Genomic DNA, 20,929 nt, shown 5'->3' with positions numbered 1-20,929 from the left:
TTCCTCGGCTGTCTAGCATGAACTGCGCACTTGAGATCTCCCCAGAGTGGCTCAATGATATTGAGGTCAGGAGACTGAGATGGCCACTCCAGAATCTTCACTTTGTTCTGCTGTAGCCAACGACAGGTCGACTTGGCCTTGTGTTTTGGATCGTTGTCATGTTGGAACGTCCAAGTACGTCCCATGCGCAGCTTCCGGGCTGATGAGTGCAAATTTGCCTCCAGTATTTGCTGATAACGTGCTGCATTCATCTTTCCTTCAACTTTTATCAAGTTTCCTGAGACGGTACGGTGTAGTTCAGGGTCTTTACTGGTGACAAAGATAGACCCTCCCGGAGTACTGGCTAGCGATTGGGGCCTGGTCAGTCCTTGAGCAGATGGGATCTCCCCTGGCCAGGCGGAGTTGTAGGCCTCCCAAACTAACTGTACTCTTCTGGCTACCTTGCTAGAGGCGGGTATAAGTAGCCCACGTCCCTGAGCGTACCGTGTGGTGCTCACCCGTATGGCCGGTGACTCGGGGCCTTCTAGTAGCTTCCGCTCCACGACGGCGGTGCTGGTCCCATGCGTGTGACCGTGCCTTCGGGTTTCTTGGCCAGAGGACCTGGAATCCCCTGCCTGACGGATTCTGCTGCTGGGTAGGAGTTAGTCCCCACAGCCTCGGACTCCGGGTCCGGTAAGAAATCTTCTCAGTCAGGGCGAGCACTGCAGCTGCCAGCCCCTGACTCCTTGTAACACTGCTCCTACAGAGCTCCTGATGTTCTGTTCCTATATTTGCTTCTTTTCTCTGTCTCTACATCTTCTCTACTCACTAACCCTGCCTCAGCCCTAGGTTTATATAGGGGAAGTTCTTCCCCTCCCAGGACTGGGCAGGAGGTGTGGCATGCATAGGATTCCTGACCAAGAGACCTCCCTCCTGCTCTCAGACATAACATTGCTGTTACTGTGGAAACCAGACCCCTGGGGTGCCACATTCCCCCCTAGTGAAATTTAGTACTCCGGGACTAAACATATTTTAGAAAAACATAACAAGATATAACAATAACAATACAATAAAGAAACACATAAAGGTGGTCACGGCATGTCCGTAACCGGGTGCAGTCTTTGAAGAAAGCAAGGTGTCCATTTCACCAAAACAGGGAGACGTAACCAGGTAGGGGTCTGTCCTGCCCCGAGTCCTTAACAGTCTTTAGTCCGTCCTGGGTTACGCTCCAACTATGTACACAGGATTCCCGGTAAATCCACCAAAGACTCCTATAAACAACTAGAAACACATAATTATACACAAGCAACAAGAAAAACAGGTAACCACAAATAAAACAATTTATACACTTCAAATCCTCCAACGTGCGGGTAACTGGCCTCTAGTGGCCCTAGTGGACCTACGGAGCTGACTGTCTGGCCCTGAACTACAGGGTGTAGGAGCTGTCAAGGGTAAATTGGGCAGCTGTCTATGGGCCCTTTGGCTCACTAGGGATATGGCAGGCTCACTGCAAGCAGAGGGTTGATCCTCCTGATCTGCTGGTGTGGGGTCTTCTGCCTCCTGGACCGGCTGTTCTTCCAGCTCTACCTGTTGCTCCGTAGGTGCTTGGGATGCTGGTTGGAGGAAGGTGAGTACGGGTACCACAACTGCACCATTGACTTGAGTCCAAGACCGAGGGAAGTCTCCGAGCACAGTACTAACCATATCTTCCCTTTCCTCTACGGGTCGATGGTCTTCTTGTTCCTCTTCAGGGTTCCGTAGCTGTTCAGGACACTTCTTCAGGTGATCCCGGGATACAATGGCTGTGGTCTCCCCTCCGTCTTTACTGATGGTACAGACCTTCGGGTTCTCGTGGCTTGAGGGCAGTACGGTGTACGGGTCCTTCTCCCACTGGTCGTCCAACTTGTGGAGCCGTCTTTTCCTCTTCAAGACCTGCTCTCCGGGCACCAGGGGAACAGCGGGAGCATACTGGTTGTAAGTTTTCTCTTGTCTCTCCCTAGCCTGACAGAGACTTCGCTCCACGCTCTCCTGTACTTTCCGGTACTGCTGCTGCCTCTCTGTGTCCCAGTCTGCTTCTGGTGAAGTGTCCTCGGGTGTCAGGACTCCCATTTCCAGGTCAACAGGTAACTTACCAGGTCTCGCCGTCATTAGGTAAGCCGGGGTACAGTTGGTGGAACCTACCGGGATGTGGTTGTATAGGTCCACCAGATCGGGCAGCTTCTCAGGCCACAGACTGCGTTCTTCCAGGGGCAACGTTTTCAGAAGATCCATTACCACCTGGTTCATTTTCTCACAAAGTCCATTAGTTTGCGGATGATAGGGTGTCGTCCTTATCTTCCGGCAGCCATACAGATTGCAGAATTCCTGGAAGACCTCCGCTTCAAAGGCAGGTCCCTGGTCCGTCAGCACTTGGTCCGGGTACCCGTGTGGACGGCAGAAGTGCTGCTGGAAGGCTCTAGCTGCTGTTTGAGCCGTTAAGTCCTTGACGGGGACGACAACCAAGAACCGGGAGTAATGATCCACGATGGTTAACGCGTAGACGTAGCCACTTCTGCTTGGGGTCAGTTTTACATGATCCAAGGCTACCAGTTCCAACGGCTGCCGGGTGACGATGGACTTCAGGGGAGTCTTCTGGCTGGCACGGTCCTTCCTCCTCAGGTTGCACGGGCCACAGTCTCTGCACCACCTCTCGATGGTTCCCCTCATGCCTACCCAATGGAACCGCCCGCGCAGCAGGAACTCCAGCTTCTTCCATCCGAAATGCCCAGCTCCATCGTGGTATGCCTCCATCACCATGGCTGCGTCTCGTCGTGGCACCACTACTTGCCAGATTAGTTCATGCGTCCGGGAGTTAACCATCCTGCGGCACAACTTCCCCTTGTAAAGGAACAGTCTACTCTTTTCTGCCCACAGTTGCTTGGCTTCCTCCGGAGCGTCTGGGTCAAGGCGAGCCTCTGGCCGAGTCAGCATCTCCTTCACCAGCCGGACGGCAGGGTCACTGTCTTGCGTTTCCGCCCAGTTGTAGTGAGGTAAGGGGTTAAGCGTAGCGCCTTGCTTACTCCTTACCCGATGGGAATACTGGATAGTCCCATGACGGTGAAACGCGGGGAGTTCGACTTCTTCCAGTCCCTCTGGATCTTCTCCTACGTCCGGTAGGTTTGGCATCCTGGACAGGGCGTCCGCGTTGGTATTGGAGCGTCCTGCCCGGTATTTGATGGTGAACTCGTAGTTGGACAGGCGGGCCATCCATCTCTGCTCTAGGGCACCGAGTCTTGCCGTGTCCAGGTGTGTCAACGGGTTGTTATCCGTGTACACGACGAACCGAGAAGAAGCGAGGTAGTGCTTAAAGCGTTCGGTGACTGCCCACACCACTGCCAGGAACTCTAGCTTAAATGAGCTGTAATTCTCAGGGTTTCTTTCGGTGGGTCGCAGTTTTCGGCTGGCGTAAGCGATTACTCGCTCTTTCCCCTGCTGGATCTGGGACAGCACGGCTCCTAGTCCGATGTTGCTTGCGTCGGTGTAGAGGATAAAGGGCTGGCTGTAATCCGGGTACGCCAGGATTTCATCCCCCGTGAGGGCCATCTTCAGCTGGCGGAAGGACTCTTCTTCCAACTTCTCCCATCTGAAGGGCGGCTTCTGGTTCTTGGCCTTCCGGGACTGGCCTATCAGGAGGTCCTGCATAGGAGCTGCCTTTTTGGTGAAACCGGGGATGAACCTGCGGTAGTAGCCTACCAACCCGAGGAACTGCCGCACTTCCTTTACACTGGAGGGACTTGGCCATTCCTTAATTGCGGTGATCTTATCAGGGTCGGGAGCCACTCCATCAGCGCTCACCACGTGTCCCAGGTACTGCACCTTTGGTTTCAGGAGGTGACACTTGGAGGGTTTCACCTTTAGGCCGTAGCTTGCCAGAGCTTCGAACACTTCCGCCAGGTGTTTCAGGTGGTCCTCATAAGTCTTAGAATATACGATGACATCGTCCAGGTACAACAGGACCGTCTCGAAGTTTCTGTGGCCCAGACAGCACTCCATTAATCGTTGGAAGGTTCCTGGTGCGTTGCAGAGTCCGAACGGCATACAGGTAAACTCGCTAAGTCCCATCGGGGTGGTGAATGCGGTCTTCTCCCGGTCCGCCTCTGCTACAGGAACCTGCCAGTACCCACTAGTGAGATCCAAGGTAGAGAAGAAGTTAGCAGATCTTAAAGCAGCCAAAGACTCCTCTATCCTTGGTAAGGGGTACGCATCCTTGTGTGTGATACGGTTGATTTTCCGGTAATCTACACACATCCTCATGGTGTTGTCTTTCTTTTTGACTAAGACTAGTGGAGCTGCCCAGGGGCTACAGCTATCCCTGATCACCCCAGCTTCCTTCATGTCTCTAAGCATCCCCTTGGCGTGTTGGTAGTGTGCAGGGGGTACGGGTCGATACCTCTCTTTTATGGGAGGATGGTCTCCCGTGGGGATGTGGTGTTCTACCCCCTTGACTCGCCCGAAGTCTAACGGGTGTTTACTAAACACTCTCTCGTACTCTTGAACCACCCGATAGACTCCCTGTTTCTGGTGTGAGGGAGTGGAGTCAGTACCCAAATGTAGTTGCTGACACCAGTCCTCCATTGTTGTCTTAGAGCCGTTACCTTCCTCCGGGTGAGATGGAGGCAAGGGTTCCACAGATTGTATAGCATTTTGGTTAATGGTATATAATTTGGCTAGCGTGGCATACCGGGGCAGGTACACTTCCCTCTTCCCGATATTGATTATGCGAACGGGCACCCTCCCATGGCGTACATTAACCACCCCCCGTGCTGTCAAGATGGTGGGCCTACTGTCTGAGTAAACTGGTTCTACCATTGCCTGGTAATCTCTACCTCTCAGACCAATAGCTGCCCGGCACCAAATCATCATTTCACTTTTTGGGGGCATGGCAATAGGGAAAGGGTCACACATTCTCACGCTACCAATCTCACCGCCGGAGAGTTCCACCTGTTGCCGTCGCATCAGTGCCCGGATCTCTTTTTGGAGCACTCGCTGCTCGCCAGAGCTGGCGTTCTTGGCAACCTGCTGTAAAAGGAAAATCACCTCTGCAAGACAATTTTCAATTACATTAGTTCCTAGAGTTATCTTTGGGTGACTCTCGTGTTTGTCAATGTCTACAATGATCAGTCCCTGTGCTGCCAGTTCAACTCTACCAATTTTAATGGTCACCTCTTTAAATCCGATCTGTGGCACGGGCTGACCATTGCTGGCGATGATACTCAAGTCGTCGTCAGGGTAGCGGGTAATATCCGAGTCATTCCAGTACTGCTTGAAGAGCACGTACGGGATGGTGGTGACCTGTGACCCGGTGTCCAGTAGGGCACTCATAGGAATGCCATCCAGTACCACAGGCAAGACTGGACGTCCTCCCACATATTTGTCGCGCCAGTTCGATGGGCCTGATGATCTTTTTCCTAGGGGTTGGCCCTCTACCCTAGGTTGTGCCAGTTTAAAGGACAGTACCTTGCCATATGTCCGGGTTGATTACAGCGGCGGCAGATGGGTCGTCCGTCCTCGTTGTATCGGTCGCTGGGTCTTCCTCTGGCCGGTGGGGTCCTCCTTGGTCGACGCCACGGGATGTCCTCCGGTCCGGATGCCAGCTGGATCTTCCCTGGAGTAGAAACCTGTAAAGACTGCACAGTTCGGGTTAGCGCAGCAACGCTTTTAGCTAGCTCTTGGACCTGATGGTGCAGTTCTGGAGCCGGGTCATTGCTCAAAGCCTGCGCATCAGCTCCCACAGGCCCTGCCGACAAGGGCGCCGCCTCCTGGTGGTAAGTAGTAGTGGGGCGTCTGTGGGTCACAACGCCACCTGGTGCCGGTTCTCGGAGCACCCGGATGGCTCTGTCCTTGAACTGTGCAAATCCCAGATGAGGGTCCTGTAAGGCCATTGCCCGCAACTGGGTTCGGTGGGCATTGCAATATAAACCCTCTATAAATTGTTCAGTCAACAGCCTGTCCTCGTCTCCCACGCCGTCAGGGTCGGTCTGCTTAATGGCTCTCAGGGCCTCTTGTAGGTTTAATGCATAGTCCCTTATACTCTCATGTCCCGCTGTTTGCACCCTTAGAATCTGAGCTTGATCTCGGCTGAGGTGCGGGTATCAAAGGTGTCCCTCAGCCGGGCCAGTATCCCTGCGACAGTCCTCCCCCCAGGTGGCCAGGACTTTACCTCCCTTTGGGCTGCCCCGGTTAATTGGGCCACCAGGATGCTCACTTTTTGCTCTTCTGTAAGGGGGTACACCTGGAAGAGGCTATCCAGCTTTTCTCTAAAGTCATGCAGGGTATGCGATTCCCCTGAGTACTGGGGTAGCCAGGCTGCCCCCGGGATATAGGGCATGGTGAAAGGCATGACCGCAACAGCGGTGGCGCTGGCGGGGGTTGAAGCGGTGAAGCTCTCCTCCGTATCAGACATCCTTCTCCCCCCTAGTGGACCGTGGTCTACCTTACGATGATCCTCTTCCGTAGGCCGCGGCACCGCAGTGGATCGTCAGGGTTGAGGACCTTCCGTCGCGCTCCTGTGACGTCGGCGTCTGCTGGGCTCCTTCCAGGACCTTACGCAACGTCCGGACGTGAGGCGGGGCTTCAGTTCTCGCGCGCTTTCGGAGTCCACGCCCCTCTTCTTCCCGCGCGGCGTCCTCAAGATGGCGTCCAATGGCGGGAAAACTCCACGTATGGCGGGAAGAAGGCTGAAGATGGCGCCGGATGGCGGGAATCTTCACCACAGGTAAGTTTGAACAGTCTTTTTCAGGCACGCAGTACCCGGTGGTTGCGGGCACGAAATCCTGCCGACTACGCCAAAAGTTGACGCGCCCCTGGGCCTGTATCGCGCTGCGTTGCGCACGCGGGAGCTTACCCGGAGCCGGATCTCTTGAGGGTTGTAGTCTCGTGGCGGTGACCCGGTCCGTACCCAGGGAGTCAAACTGAGCGGCGATGTATCAGCGGTAGATGTTGGACGACTACGCCACCCGTTGAGTACAGCTAAGGAGCTGCTGCTGCAGGGCAGACCGCTGAGGCCGGTGGTAGGATTGTGCAGCGTGATAGTATAACCCCCAACGGGAGGGGTATGGCCTCAGGGCAGCCGACGTGGATGATGGGGGTAGCAGGAACCACTCGGAGACGGTACGGTGTAGTTCAGGGTCTTTACTGGTGACAAAGATAGACCCTCCCGGAGTACTGGCTAGCGATTGGGGCCTGGTCAGTCCTTGAGCAGATGGGATCTCCCCTGGCCAGGCGGAGTTGTAGGCCTCCCAAACTAACTGTACTCTTCTGGCTACCTTGCTAGAGGCGGGTATAAGTAGCCCACGTCCCTGAGCGTACCGTGTGGTGCTCACCCGTATGGCCGGTGACTCGGGGCCTTCTAGTAGCTTCCGCTCCACGACGGCGGTGCTGGTCCCATGCGTGTGACCGTGCCTTCGGGTTTCTTGGCCAGAGGACCTGGAATCCCCTGCCTGACGGATTCTGCTGCTGGGTAGGAGTTAGTCCCCACAGCCTCGGACTCCGGGTCCGGTAAGAAATCTTCTCAGTCAGGGCGAGCTCTGCAGCTGCCAGCCCCTGACTCCTTGTAACACTGCTCCCACAGAGCTCCTGATGTTCTGTTCCTATATTTGCTTCTTTTCTCTGTCTCTACTTCTTCTCTACTCACTAACCCTGCCTCAGCCCTAGGTTTATATAGGGGAAGTTCTTCCCCTCCCAGGACTGGGCAGGAGGCGTGGCATGCATAGGATTCCTGACCAAGAGACCTCCCTCCTGCTCTCAGACATAACATTGCTGTTACTGTGGAAACCAGACCCCTGGGGTGCCACACAAGCGACGGGAGCACATGATATCACTGCCATGCGCCCCCAGTCATGTGCATGCCAACGTCAGCTGCTGGCCTCTGATTGGCTGGCTGCTTGTATTGCAGTGCACGGACCCGACGGCTCTGTGCGCCTCAATACACTTCAACTAAATATGCGTCCGAGGATGCACATCCAGTTGAAGTATCTGCTGACGTTGGCATGCACGTGACTGGGGGTGCATGGTAGTGACATCATGTGCTCCTGCATGCCACCTGCACGAGCCCAGTCACGGTCGTGACCTCTGCGACCATGGTCATTGCGCCCTTGGTTCTTGCACCTATTGGCTTGGGGATATATGAGTGAGTTGACTCGGAGCTATGGGTTGAGTATGGGCGAAATATGAAGAAGGGGAGTAGAAAACACATAGTACTTGGTCACAGACAATGCCATGAGGATGGCCTCAGGTTGAAGGGTTTCCTAATCTGTTGGAACTCCCTATTTTGTTCAAAGTAGCAGCGCCAACTGCCTATTTAGTACTAATAATAAAGTGCAGAAATAACCGAACCCTAAATTACCCAAAGTAATCAACTCAATAAATCCAAGGGAAGATGCAACTACCTCTACATAGGTCTCCCAGGTGTGAGCAATTTGACCCCTCTCCCAGTGGTGAAGCTCACACGTCCAGGTCCAACTCTTGGGCCATGGAGGTTAAACAGTTGTTTAGACGTGACCTTTCCATATTGAAGATGATTCTGATCTCCGCGGTTCTGGCGAAACATTTTTTTTACTGGAGCAGTCCATTTTTGGCCATTTACGTGATACATGGATGGATCTGGTACACCAGGGAAGGATCCTAAGAGGGAGACCCCAGCGAGCCATCAAATATTATAATAATGCATTTTGCAAAGTAGTTGCCTTGATACAATCTGCCGTATTCATTCTACATGAATAAGAAGCAAATAGATGCCAGGCTCAAGCTCCCGACTGCCGAGGAGACAATAGAGAAGAATGGGCATTATTTTTGCAGACACTTTTCAATTCCCAATCCCCCATCGTTGAAAAGGCAGATTGAATAATTCTGTCCTGGGCATTGGCGTTTAGTATTCCGGCGAGTTCAGATTAACCTGACAAGTCTGAAATAAGACGTTGATCCCAATCAGTATTCCTTCCAACATACAGTAATAACATGGTGTATGACTACATCACAGCGGGAGGGGGTTATCTCGCTGCTCGGAGAGCACTGCGGATAAGTGGCGGCTTTAAACATCTCATTATATTCTTTATGGATATGAAGCTTAATACGCTTGGTATGGCGGCATTATACCTTGTGCTGGATATTCAGCCCGGGTTATCGGACTGGTTAATTGGAGTACATAGCGGAAGGTGACATCTTGTTACATCCTTGCACTGGTACAGGTTCAGGCTTTAGAAGACCATCTGGAGGTTTGTTAAGTACAAGCCTCAGCACAATATATAGCATTGCCTTTTCTTTTTAATGGTTATAGTCTTTTGAGCTCAGTATGATTCCCTGTACATTTGGTCAGAAATAAGAGCCGTAATGACCTGCCATAAAGAAGCCTCCTAGTGTGCGTTGCATTTCAGATGGACTTGACAACTTGACACAAATTGACAATGAGATTTGGGATCTTCATAGAGTTGACAATTCACGTGTACATAACATTGGCATAGAGGGGGCAGTATAGTAATGATCAAATTGAGACCCTCATTACGGCGTCAGGTTTCACCTCTGAGGGCAGAAGAGCCTGGTGTTTGACATCTTCTTGTTATGACACTTTGGCCAACTTCTCACCTCCTTCTTGTCTAGAAGGGAGGTCCTGTGCAGGGACTCACCAGCGAATTGTAAAAGAGATAGGACCAACAAGGACTAGTCCCCTTTCTCCACCATCCGCACAGCAGCCACATTGGTCTACCGCCTAGACAAGTTGTAGCTAAACTTTGGAGAAACATCTTATTGGTAGAAGTTTATCAGTAGTGGCACTCTCTTTCGAAAAGTTTACTGATGACAGCCATAAATGGAGTCCTGCCAGTCAGGAAAAAAGTGGTTGTCTGCTTCTTGGTCGCTGTTGGGCGGTGGAGTAGTAGAAAGTAGGCCAAACATGTCTTGTGTTCTCCATTGTTCTCTAAAGGAATTGTGAAAACAGCCAAAAAGGGCCACCATTTATTGGACGCCTAGGACATATAATTGTCCTGTAGACCTCATTAATACTTTAGGTTTTTCTTTTGCCTTAAAGTGGACATTCCTGTTAGCAACCCTTTTAACCATGCTGGCACAATCATCTATAATCATAGTCATCTGTGATCCTGTCCAACATGATGTGTGGGCAAGGGCAGCTTCTAAAGTGGCATATTTTGGCAACAAGGAACTGTGTCCAACAAAGAAAGAGGTTTACTCTGTAGTGGATTTGGTTTAAAGAGGACATGTCACCTATTGAAAAGCAGCCAGTTTTTGCCTTTATTTTATTCCCGCTGCTCTCCTGAGTATTTCGCTGTTTTCTTTTTAAAAATCTTCCATACAGTTCTAGAGATATTGGCCTTTTTAATCAGGGCAAATTTTTATGGACTTGGCCAAGAGGGCGGTGCTCACAGAGTAATAGTGAAAAGCAGCCTAAAGACACGCCCCAGAGGATCCTGCCAACCACACCTCTTTGGTAAATATGCTAAAAATTAGCGCTAAATAAAATGGCCCTTATTTCTGGGACCGTATAACGGATTTTAAAAAGGAAAAAAATTAAAATACTCAGGATAGCAGTTTTGGGAAACGTATAGTTCTCTCATTGTCTGCGAGCTTTCAAGCTGTGAGCTATGGCGATGATTGTATATAGCACCCGTGGAAATATGGCATTTTGTGTAAATTTCAATGCTCCTAACTGCATGAAATTCTTCCTATCTATTTCATCATCATCGTTAAAGATTTGCTGAAGGGTCTATCTCCACAAGCCTTTAAATCAGTCCTGTTCTGAAAGTCTGGCGAGCCGTTATCTGATCAAAAATTAATCTTTTTGCAGCATTTCTATAGCTCTTTCATACTTGTGCCCAAAAGCCGAACTTCTATGGTTGTCATGGCAACCTCGGAACTCTGAGCCGTTTCTCCGGTCTCTCGGGAAAGCTGAAATTACTCAAACCAACATCCAACCTTTTTTTTCTTCTTACCCATCTACCTTATAATTAATTGTGTGTGATTACAGAGACTGGGAAAATAAAGATATCACACAAAATGGCATTAATTATGTGTTATTAAACAATACTATGAAGAAGAAACTTTGTGACTCAGCTTACAGCACCTCTGCAAAGATTTAAGGACTACTGGCTGAAAATACCCCTGTCTTAGAACCTATGAGCGCCTGCTTATTATGGCATCAGTTTTCATTATGTTACCAATGTACATAGTAGGTGTGAACCTTGTTGCAGATTTTTTTTTATTGGGTCCAAAGAACTTTAAAGGCTATGGACAACTTTGACATGGGAATTTTTTTTTTGTTACATGCAGTATGTTAGCGGTTATCTTTAGTTAATAAAATTGCACTAAGTTTCAGGCTGTAATCTTTCATCCTTCATTTGTTACCAGATCTCTTGATATGCCCTTTGCAGCAGATTTTTCTCTAGTGAGAGTTTCTTTCTTTGTAATATAGGCTGGACGTGAGGTCTTTGTGTCTCTTCCAGTAATATAGGCTGGATGAGAGGTCTCTGTGTCTCTCCCAGTAATATAGGCTGATCCCAGTAATATAGGCTGGATGTGTCTTTACTACTAATATAAGCTGGATGGGAGGTCTGTGTCTCACCTGGTAATATAGTCTGGATGTGAGTTTTCGCTGTAATATAGGCTGGATGTGAGCCATGTGAGTCCTTCCCAGCAATATAGGCTGGATGTGAGCTTTGTGTCTCTCCCAGTAATATAGGCTGGATGTGATGTCTGTGTGTCTCTCCCAGTATTATAGGCTGGATGTGATGTCTGTCTCTCTCTCCCAGTAATATAGGCTGGATGTAAGCTCTTTGTGTCTCTCCCAGTAATATAGGCTGGATGTGAGGTGTGTGTGTCTCTCCCAGTAATATAGGCTGGATGTGAGCTCTTTGTGTCTCTCCCAGTAATATAGGCTGGATGTGATGTCTGTGTGTCTCTCCCAGTAATATAGGCTGGATGTGAGGTTTGTGTGTCTCTCCCAGTAATATAGGCTGGATGTGAGCTATGTGAGTCTTTCCCAGCAATATAGGCTGGATGTGAGCTTTGTGTCTCTCCCAGTAATATAGGCTGGATGTGATGTCTGTGTGTCTCTCCCAGTAATATAGGCTGGATGTGAGCTCTTTGTGTCTCTCCCAGTAATATAGGCTGGATGTGAGGTGTGTGTGTCTCTCCCAGTAATATAGGCTGGATGTGATGTCTGTGTGTCTCTCCCAGTAATATAGGCTGGTTGTGAGCTATGTGAGTCTTTCCCAGCAATATAGACTGTATATGAGCTTTGTGTCTCTCCCAGTAATATAGGCTGGATGTGAGGTGTGTGTGTCTCTCCCAGTAATATAGGCTGATCCCAGTAATATAGGCTGGCTGTGTCTTTACTACTAATATAAGCTGGATGGGAGGTCTGTGTCTCACCCAGTAATATAGTCTGGATCTGAGATTTTGCGGTAATATAGGCTGGATGTGAGCTATCTGAGTCTTTCCCAGCAATATAGGCTAGATTTGAGCTCTTTGTGTCTCTCCCAGTAATATAGGCTGGATGTGAGGCCTGTGTGTCTCTCCCAGTAATATAGGCTGGATGTTAGCTCTGTGTGTCTCTCCCAGTAATACAGGCTGGATGTGAGATCTGTGGGTCTCTCCCGGTAATATATGCTGAATGTGAGGTCTGTTTGTCTTCCCCAATAATATAGCCTCGATTTGAGGTCTCTGTGTCTTTTCAGGTGATATAGGCTGGATGTGATGTTAGTGTGTTTCTCCCAGTAACATAGGCTGGACGTGAGCTCTCTGTGCCTCTCTCAGTAATATAGGCTGGATGTGAGCTCTCTGTGCCTCTCTCTGTAATATAGGCTGGATGTGAGGTCTGTGTGCCTCTCTCAGTAATATAGGCTGGATGTGAGCACTGTGTGTCTCTTCCAGTAATATAGTCTGAATGTGAGCTCTGTGTATCTCTTCCCGTAATATAGGCTGGATGTGAGGTATGTGTATCTCTCTCAGTAGTACAGGCTGTATGTGAGCTCTGTGTCTCTTCCAGGAATACAGGGTGGATGTGAGGTCTGTATGTATTCAAGGTTATGCTATCTTCACTTGCCTTTATGTATCCGCACAACTTCTATCCTCTGCATGTGCTTTCCTCATTCATTGCCTTTTTTTCTGCCCTCCATAAAGCTTTTGATACTTTCACCTTTCTCCACAGCAATTCTGAGTACAACCCTCCCTCCTTCCACCCTCACCTCTAATATTTCTAACACTGAGAGTAGGGAGGGGAAGCATAGAGAGCAATTAGGAGCAGGAGCTCTGACAGATTTGTATATTCTTTTTTTTATTATTAATTTGCTTACTAAATGCAAAAGTTGTACATTGCCTTTAACTTATGCCATTGCCTGTCCTATATGATAGCCCTGGGATCTCTAGCCTTTGGTGACCCTGGTGGTTCAGTGTCTGGCTCATTGAACTTTCTCCATTGCATTATAGGAGCAATACCAGACTGTACCACCATTGCTCTTGGGAACTCTTAGAAGGTTCCTTTGATTTAAATAGAGAGGCGACACATATACCATCACCTCTGAACTGAAAATGGGGATCTGACCCCAATTATATTATTATGACATGTCTGACTATGGGAACATTCCTCAAATACTTCTTTTGTATTCTGTAAATTACTCATTTGAGGAATTCCAACAGTGCGACACGGGACCTCTTGCTGGTCCTAAGCCCACAATTCTGTGCTAAACCCTTTCTTTGAAAAAGATAAGAAAAAGAACTTTGTTACTGAGATCCCCGAAAGTAGCCCCCAGGGGCAAAATTAACGAGACAGTTTAATAAGAAATTAGCTTAGAGAAGTTGGTGGAATACATTTTTTAAGGTAGAAAGGAAGAAAAACAGTTTCTTCTAACTTTCTCCTTTATAATACTGTATATATTGTATTTTTGTATCTTTGTAGGATTAACCATAAAAATATTGTGGCCCTGCAGGATATCCACGAGAGCCCCAGTCATCTGTACCTGGCCATGGAGCTGTAAGTATCTGCCCCATCCTATGTAATACATGTGAATATTACAGGAACTTCATAGAACGTGATATTCCCAATTATGGTGACCCTATAGAAGATGCTGTGCATGAAGTCCCACCAGACCCTGGTGCCAGATGGGACCTAATGGTCCCAATTCAACATTGGTACTATAACAGGCACATTGAGAGTGGAGGTTCTTGGTCCACCAAATTCATCTGAGTGCCAGGACTTCAAGTTACACGTTTGGTTGATTTTATACTGTTCTTAGAGGGACAGTAATGGTGGCCAGTAGATACAGGATCATTTTTCCAATCCTGCACAACCCATTAAGGGATCTTTTTACCATTATCTCCTATTGGAGAAAGTGACCATAACATCCAGTATGTGCCAGCAGTGATATCCTAGGTGTGAGAGGACTCTTCATTTTGCTGATGGACTCCCTACCCAAAGGGTGCGTAACCGGCAAGAACCCAACCTTCTGGTCAGGAGCACAACTGGTTGCCTGACCTCCGGTGCCTGCCTTTGCAGGACTGTAAAGCGCACGTCCCTATGTAGTAAATGAAAAGTGAGAGTAGAGTGCCCACTATTATGCCGACAGCATGCCCCCATTATTAATTCCAATAGAGTACCCCTTATTAATTCTTTGGCACCGCACCATAGTTTTACAGCACTGGAAGCCTGCTGTGAAGGGTCAGCTCCATAAATGTATGGCATGCTAATAAAGAGTTTGATTGACAGCCATTGTCCACTGGCAGATAACGCAGATCTTGGCTGATTAACCCCCTTAGATGCCACTGTCAACAGTGAGTCTGGAATCAAAGTAATAAAAACAAAGGATCCCCCCATAACGGACCCCAGCTAATAGCGTGAAAAAAAAACACAATAAGCAATGACACATTTACTTCTTTTTTTCTGCTTTCCCCAAAAATATAAAAATTAAACTCTAAGATGCAATATATGCATCCCATAATGGTAATTTGTGGAGATAAGCAGGACCGTGGCCGTGCAGCAATTTCTTGTAATGACGTATTGTCAGTGGAAGGCTGGCAGCACTTAAAAGAGTTTCCATGGATAGGCTTTGCGCTAATCACTCTGATTAGCAGGTCACTGGGGGACCCTGGCCTTCATCTTTGAACCCCTATATTGATATTTAGTTTCACGCAGAGCCCCTAGGTTGAGTCCACAGAGTGGCTGCTGGCCGGTGAAGTGGGCTGGCAGAGGATTGTCAGACAGCTGGGAAAGTACCAAGAGATCAAGATAGGAACAAAGTTGTCAAGCAGTAGAATGGTCAGAACACAAGCCGAGATCAGTAACAGGATATCACGCAAAGGATCAAGGAAGTAGAATGGTGAAAACATGAGCCGAGGTCAGGAATGGAATATCAGTGAAGCAGAGGTACTAGGACTGAACCAAAGTCAGGTTAAACCTACAACTGGCAATGGAAGCAGGGAGCTAGGGGATGTAAATAGTGCAAGGCCCTGCTGAGGCTCAAAGCAGGGAGTAAACAAGATATAATATCAACCACAAGCTTATTGCTGTACGACACCATAAGTCCCAGAATGCCAAAGAAAAGCTGAAGGAGCGAGTACAGGCCAATGCCTATATTAGATATTATAACCTGACAGCTGACAGAATGCATCCTACCTGCCTGCATCCCTGGCATCTCTTCTGGTTTGTAGATCCTGTAAGACGTCATTGTTGTGTCCTGACATAAACATGACGTCAGTCTGACCCTACAAATCGTAAGAGATTCTGGAGATGCCGGCAGATAGGGGGCAGTCCGCAGGGCTTTGGTCTGGTAGCCACAAACTACTGACCGCTGAACCAGGGTCCTGCAGATCCTTTTGCTCATCTCTAATAATATTAAATATAATAATATGTCTATACTATTAACTTTTTAAGCAGCTTAAAGAGGGTGTCCTATAAAGAATATAAATCATCTATACAGGGGATAAGCGATAAATGTATGGGTGTCCGACTGTAGTAGTGGTGGAGGTGGTAGTTTGCCCCTGATACTAAAAAGGGTTAAAAGAACGTTCCCGAAGTTAGAACCCGCTGGGGCTGCAGTTTGGCCTAGATAGGGTTAACTGTGACAGCTCGCCCAGTAGAGGGAAGGGGAACTGAGTGCTAGTGTGAAGTGCAGGAAGTGAGCACAGTCGGTAGTGTGTAGTACTGCAGAAAGCTAACAGGCTTTGTAGAGACTGCTAGGGTAGACATGGGCCTAGTATCCCGGACAGTGGATCACCAGAGAATACCTCCACAAGAGTCCTTAGCCGACCTGGGAACCTCAAGAAAGTCATCAGGGGCCTGAGGGCACATTCTGTCTGCAAAGCTGCAGAGGAAGTCAGGACTCAAGTACTCAGAGGTGAAGAGAAATGGGATCCAGATATACTGTCATTGGTGAGGAAGAGTCTCTAGGGCTAGAGAAGAAAGAAGCAGAGATGTTTCACCTAGATTGGGAACCAGGGCTGAAGTTGTATCCGGTACCTGTGGGAAAGATGACAACCCATTGGGCCTTATCCTTTATACCTGCCTGTAAATACTGCCAGTTACCAAGTAAAGTTCTGGTTGTTTTCATGAACTCTGTGTCCTCTGAATTGATTGCTGCTCTGGTTACAGAAGAGTTCCTGGAGTCAAAAGAGGCCGGCTGGCCAGAAGTAAGTGGGAAACGCCACATACACAGTAGCACACCAGAGCGAGGTCACACTTTGTCTGTAGGGTGCCAATGCGAGCATGGGCTACAGCTCGCCCACGACTACCTCGCTTGGGCACCTTACACGACCACTGAGACCACCAAAAGTGTGAATGGAGCCTTAGTGAGCATGTGCAACCATTGCTCCATTCACTGTCTGTTGCACATGCTCAGTAACAAAGTCTGCACACAGGGAACTTTGGGTGCGGCCAGTTTCCCAATGATCATATATTTATCACCTATCATGGGTAGATGATAAGTGCTGTTTAATGGAAACCCCCTTTAAGTTTTATTGAAGAACAATATGACAATGCTGCTCTTAGTCCATATTGTATAGTGTAGACTTGAATTGTGTCCCCGACCCTTTCCTATATGGACACCGCTGATGGACAGATCCATTTCTTTCCTCTACAATGTGCCAAGGAAAAAAGACTTCCTAGAAGAAAACCTTAAATCAGAATTAATAGACAGATGACATCAGTTCTGCCCCCTCTATGGAAAAAGTTAATGGCGAAACGCAGCTTGTGGCTTTATATTAGGTAGGAAGAGAGTGGATTAAGTGAGCGGGCAGGTCTCGTTATCTGCTGCCTACGGGTCCTAGGCAGAAGCACATTTAATCCACGTGCACATAGCGGTTCCTCCAAGTGACTCACATGCCCAGAAATCCCTGTGCTGCAATCCCAGCGGCTTCTAGTGGCAGATAATTCACTGCCGTGACACCCGGTGTGAATCATGACACGTCTGTATCTCACAGTGTCACAGGCGGCGAGCTCTTCGATCGTATCATTGAGCGGGGATATTACACGGAGAAGGACGCCAGTCAGAATATCCGACAAGTCCTGGACGCTGTCCAATACTTACACAACATGGGAATTGTGCACCGTGACTTGAAGGTAATGAATTATAGATATGGATTTAATTTGTGCTTATACTTTTACAGTATACATAAAAAGCCACTTTATGAATATATGACATTACTTATAGCCTGTTTTATACTCCAGAGCTGTATTCGTAATTCTTCTGGCTGTCAATAAAAATAAGCGAACAGATGTTGATTAACACCCCCTTAAGAGCTAAGAGTTATATCGCAGAGAATAATATAATAAATGATAATCAGCATGGATTCGGGACTACAGAACAGGAGAAGGACTTGGGTATTCTGGTTACAAGTAAGCTGAGCAGCAGTACTCAATGTCAAGCAGCAGCCGCAAAAGCAAACAAGATTTTAGGATGTATAAAAAGAGAAATAAAATCCCGCGATCCCAATGTATTGTTACCCCTTTATAAATCACTGGTGAGGCCACATCTGGAATATGGGATCCAGTTTTGGGCTCCACGTTTTAAAAAGGTTATTCAGAAGTTAGAGTCAGTTCAAAGGCGGCAACTAGATTATTACACAGGATGGAGGCCTCTCATATATTACACGGGATGGAGGCCTCTCCTATATTACACAGGATGAAGGCCTCTCCTATATTACATGGGATGGAGGCCTCTCATATATTACACGGGATGGAAGCCTCTTCTATATTACACGGCATGGAGACCTCTCCTACATTACATGGCGCGGAGGCCTCTCCTACATTACACGGGGCGGAGGCCTCTCCTATATTACACGGGATGGAGGCCTCTCCTATATTACACGGGATGGAAGCCTCTCCTATATTACACGTCATGGAGACCTCTCCTACATTACATGGGGCGGAGGCCTCTCCTACATTACACGGGGCGGAGGCCTCTCCTATATTACATGGGATGGAGGCCTCTCCTATATTACACGGGATGGAGGCCTCTCCTATATTACACGGGATGGAGGCCTCTCCTATATTACATGGGATGGAGGCCTCTCCTACATTACACGGGATGGAGGCCTCTCCTCTATTACACGGGGCGGAGGCCTCTCCTATATTACACGGGATGGAAGCCTCTCCTATATTACACGTCATGGAGACCTCTCCTACATTACATGGGGCGGAGGCCTCTCCTACATTACACGGGGCGGAGGCCTCTCCTATATTACATGGGATGGAGGCCTCTCCTATATTACACGGGATGGAGGCCTCTCCTATATTACACGGGATGGAGGCCTCTCCTATATTACACAGGATGAAGGCCTCTCCTATATTACATGGGATGGAGGCCTCTCCTATATTACACGGGATGGAAGCCTCTCCTATATTACACGTCATGGAGACCTCTCCTACATTACATGGGGCGGAGGCCTCTCCTACATTACACGGGGCGGAGGCCTCTCCTATATTACATGGGATGGAGGCCTCTCCTATATTACACGGGATGGAGGCCTCTCCTATATTACACGGGATGGAGGCCTCTCCTATATTACATGGGATGGAGGCCTCTCCTACATTACACGGGATGGAGGCCTCTCCTCTATTACACGGGGCGGAGGCCTCTCCTATATTACATGGGATGGAGGCCTCTCCTACATTACATGGGGCGGAGGCCTCTCCTACATTAAACGGGGCGGAGGCCTCTCCTATATTACACGGGGCGGAGGCCTCTCCTATATTACACGGGGCGGAGGCCTCTCCTACATTACACAGTGGCGGAGGCCTCTCCTATATTACATGGGGCGGAGGCTTCTCCTATATTACACGAGATGGAGGCCTCTCCTACATTACACGGGGCGGAGGCCTCTCCTATATTAAACGGGGCGGAGGCCTCTCCTATATTACACGGGATGGAGGCCTCTCCTATATTACACGGGGTGGAGGCCTCTCCTATATTACATGGCATGGAGGCCTCTCCTATATTACACGGGGCGGAGGCCTCTCCTATATTACACTGGATGGAGGCCTCTCCTATATTACACGGGATGGAGGCCTCTCCTATATTACACGGGGCGGAGGCCTCTCCTATATTACACGGGATGGAGGCCTCTCCTATATTACACGGGGCGGAGGCCTCTCCTATATTACACGGGGCGGAGGCCTCTCCTATATTACACGGGACGGAGGCCTCTCCTATATTACACGGGGCGGAGGCCTCTCCTATATTACATGGGACGGAGGCCTCTCCTATATTACACGGGGCGGAGGCCTCTCCTATATTACACGGGGCGGAGGCCTCTCCTATATTACACGGGGCGGAGACCTCTCCTACAGTACACGGGGCGGAGGCCTCTCCTACATTACACAGTGGCGGAGGCCTCTCCTATATTACATGGGGTGGAGGCTTCTCCTATATTACACGGGATGGAGGCCTCTCCTACATTACACGGGGCGGAGGCCTCTCCTATATTAAACGGGGCGGAGGCCTCTCCTATATTACACGGGATGGAGGCCTCTCCTATATTACATGGCATGGAGGCCTCTCCTATATTACACGGGGCGGAGGCCTCTCCTATATTACACTGGATGGAGGCCTCTCCTATATTACACGGGATGGAGGCCTCTCCTATATTACACGGGGCGGAGGCCTCGCCTATATTACACGGGATGGAGGCCTCTCCTATATTACACGGGGTGGAGGCCTCTCCTATATTACACGGGGCGGAGGCCTCCTATATTACACGGGACGGAGGCCTCTCCTATATTACACGGGGCGGAGGCCTCTCCTATATTACACGGGACGGAGGCCTCTCCTATATTACACGGGGCGGAGGCCTCCCCTATATTACACGGGATGGAGGCCTCTCCTATATTACAAGGGGCGGAGGCCTCTCCTATATTACACGGGATGGAGGCCTCTCCTATATTACACGGAGCGGAGGCCTCTCCTATATTACACAGGATGGAGGCCTCTCAAATATTACACGGGACGGAGGCCTCTCCTATATTACACGGGGCGGAGGCCTCCCCTATATTACACGGGACGGAGGCCTCTCATATGATGAGAGGTTGGAAAAGTTCAGCTTAGAAAAACGACGCCTCAGATATCTCATTTACATTATATGTGTGGTCCGTACAAAGGACTAGCACATGACTTATTCCTTCCAAAGACCATACTAAGGACCAGGGGACACTCATTACGGGTGGAAGAAAGGCGATTCCGGCACCTAAACAGGAAAGGGTTCTTTACAGTCAGAGCAGTCAGACTGTGGAATGCCGACCACAAGGGGTAGTGATGGCGACACTATAACAGCTTTCAAAAAGGGGCTGGATGATTTCCTCGATACACATAACATTGTGGGTTATAGTTAAATTAGACAAAATATTACACCTACAGTAGTACATTTAATACGATAATAGTAATTACATAACTAGTATTATAATTAGGTTTGATCCAGG

The 20,929-nt window shown here is 49.0% G+C and overlaps 1 protein-coding gene across 1 annotated transcript in view; it reads left to right on the top strand.

The window, feature by feature from the left end:
- The window catches only part of PNCK (pregnancy up-regulated nonubiquitous CaM kinase), an 82,591-nt gene that overhangs the window by 40,065 nt on the left and 21,597 nt on the right, over window positions 1–20,929 (top strand). Inside the window, exons 4-5 of the mRNA XM_073639940.1 lie at window positions 13,922–13,996; window positions 17,437–17,575. Coding sequence (XP_073496041.1) covers window positions 13,922–13,996; window positions 17,437–17,575 — 214 coding nt within the window. The remainder of the gene's footprint in view (window positions 1–13,921; window positions 13,997–17,436; window positions 17,576–20,929) is intronic.

The sequence above is a fragment of the Phyllobates terribilis genome, unplaced genomic scaffold (assembly GCF_046119375.1).
Source record: "Phyllobates terribilis strain yellow unplaced genomic scaffold, ASM4611937v1 Scaffold_7__3_contigs__length_470593459, whole genome shotgun sequence".
Classification (NCBI taxonomy): domain Eukaryota; kingdom Metazoa; phylum Chordata; class Amphibia; order Anura; family Dendrobatidae; genus Phyllobates; species Phyllobates terribilis.
The sequence above is the reverse complement of the archived record's forward strand: the minus strand, read 5'-3'. Positions and strand labels throughout refer to the sequence as shown.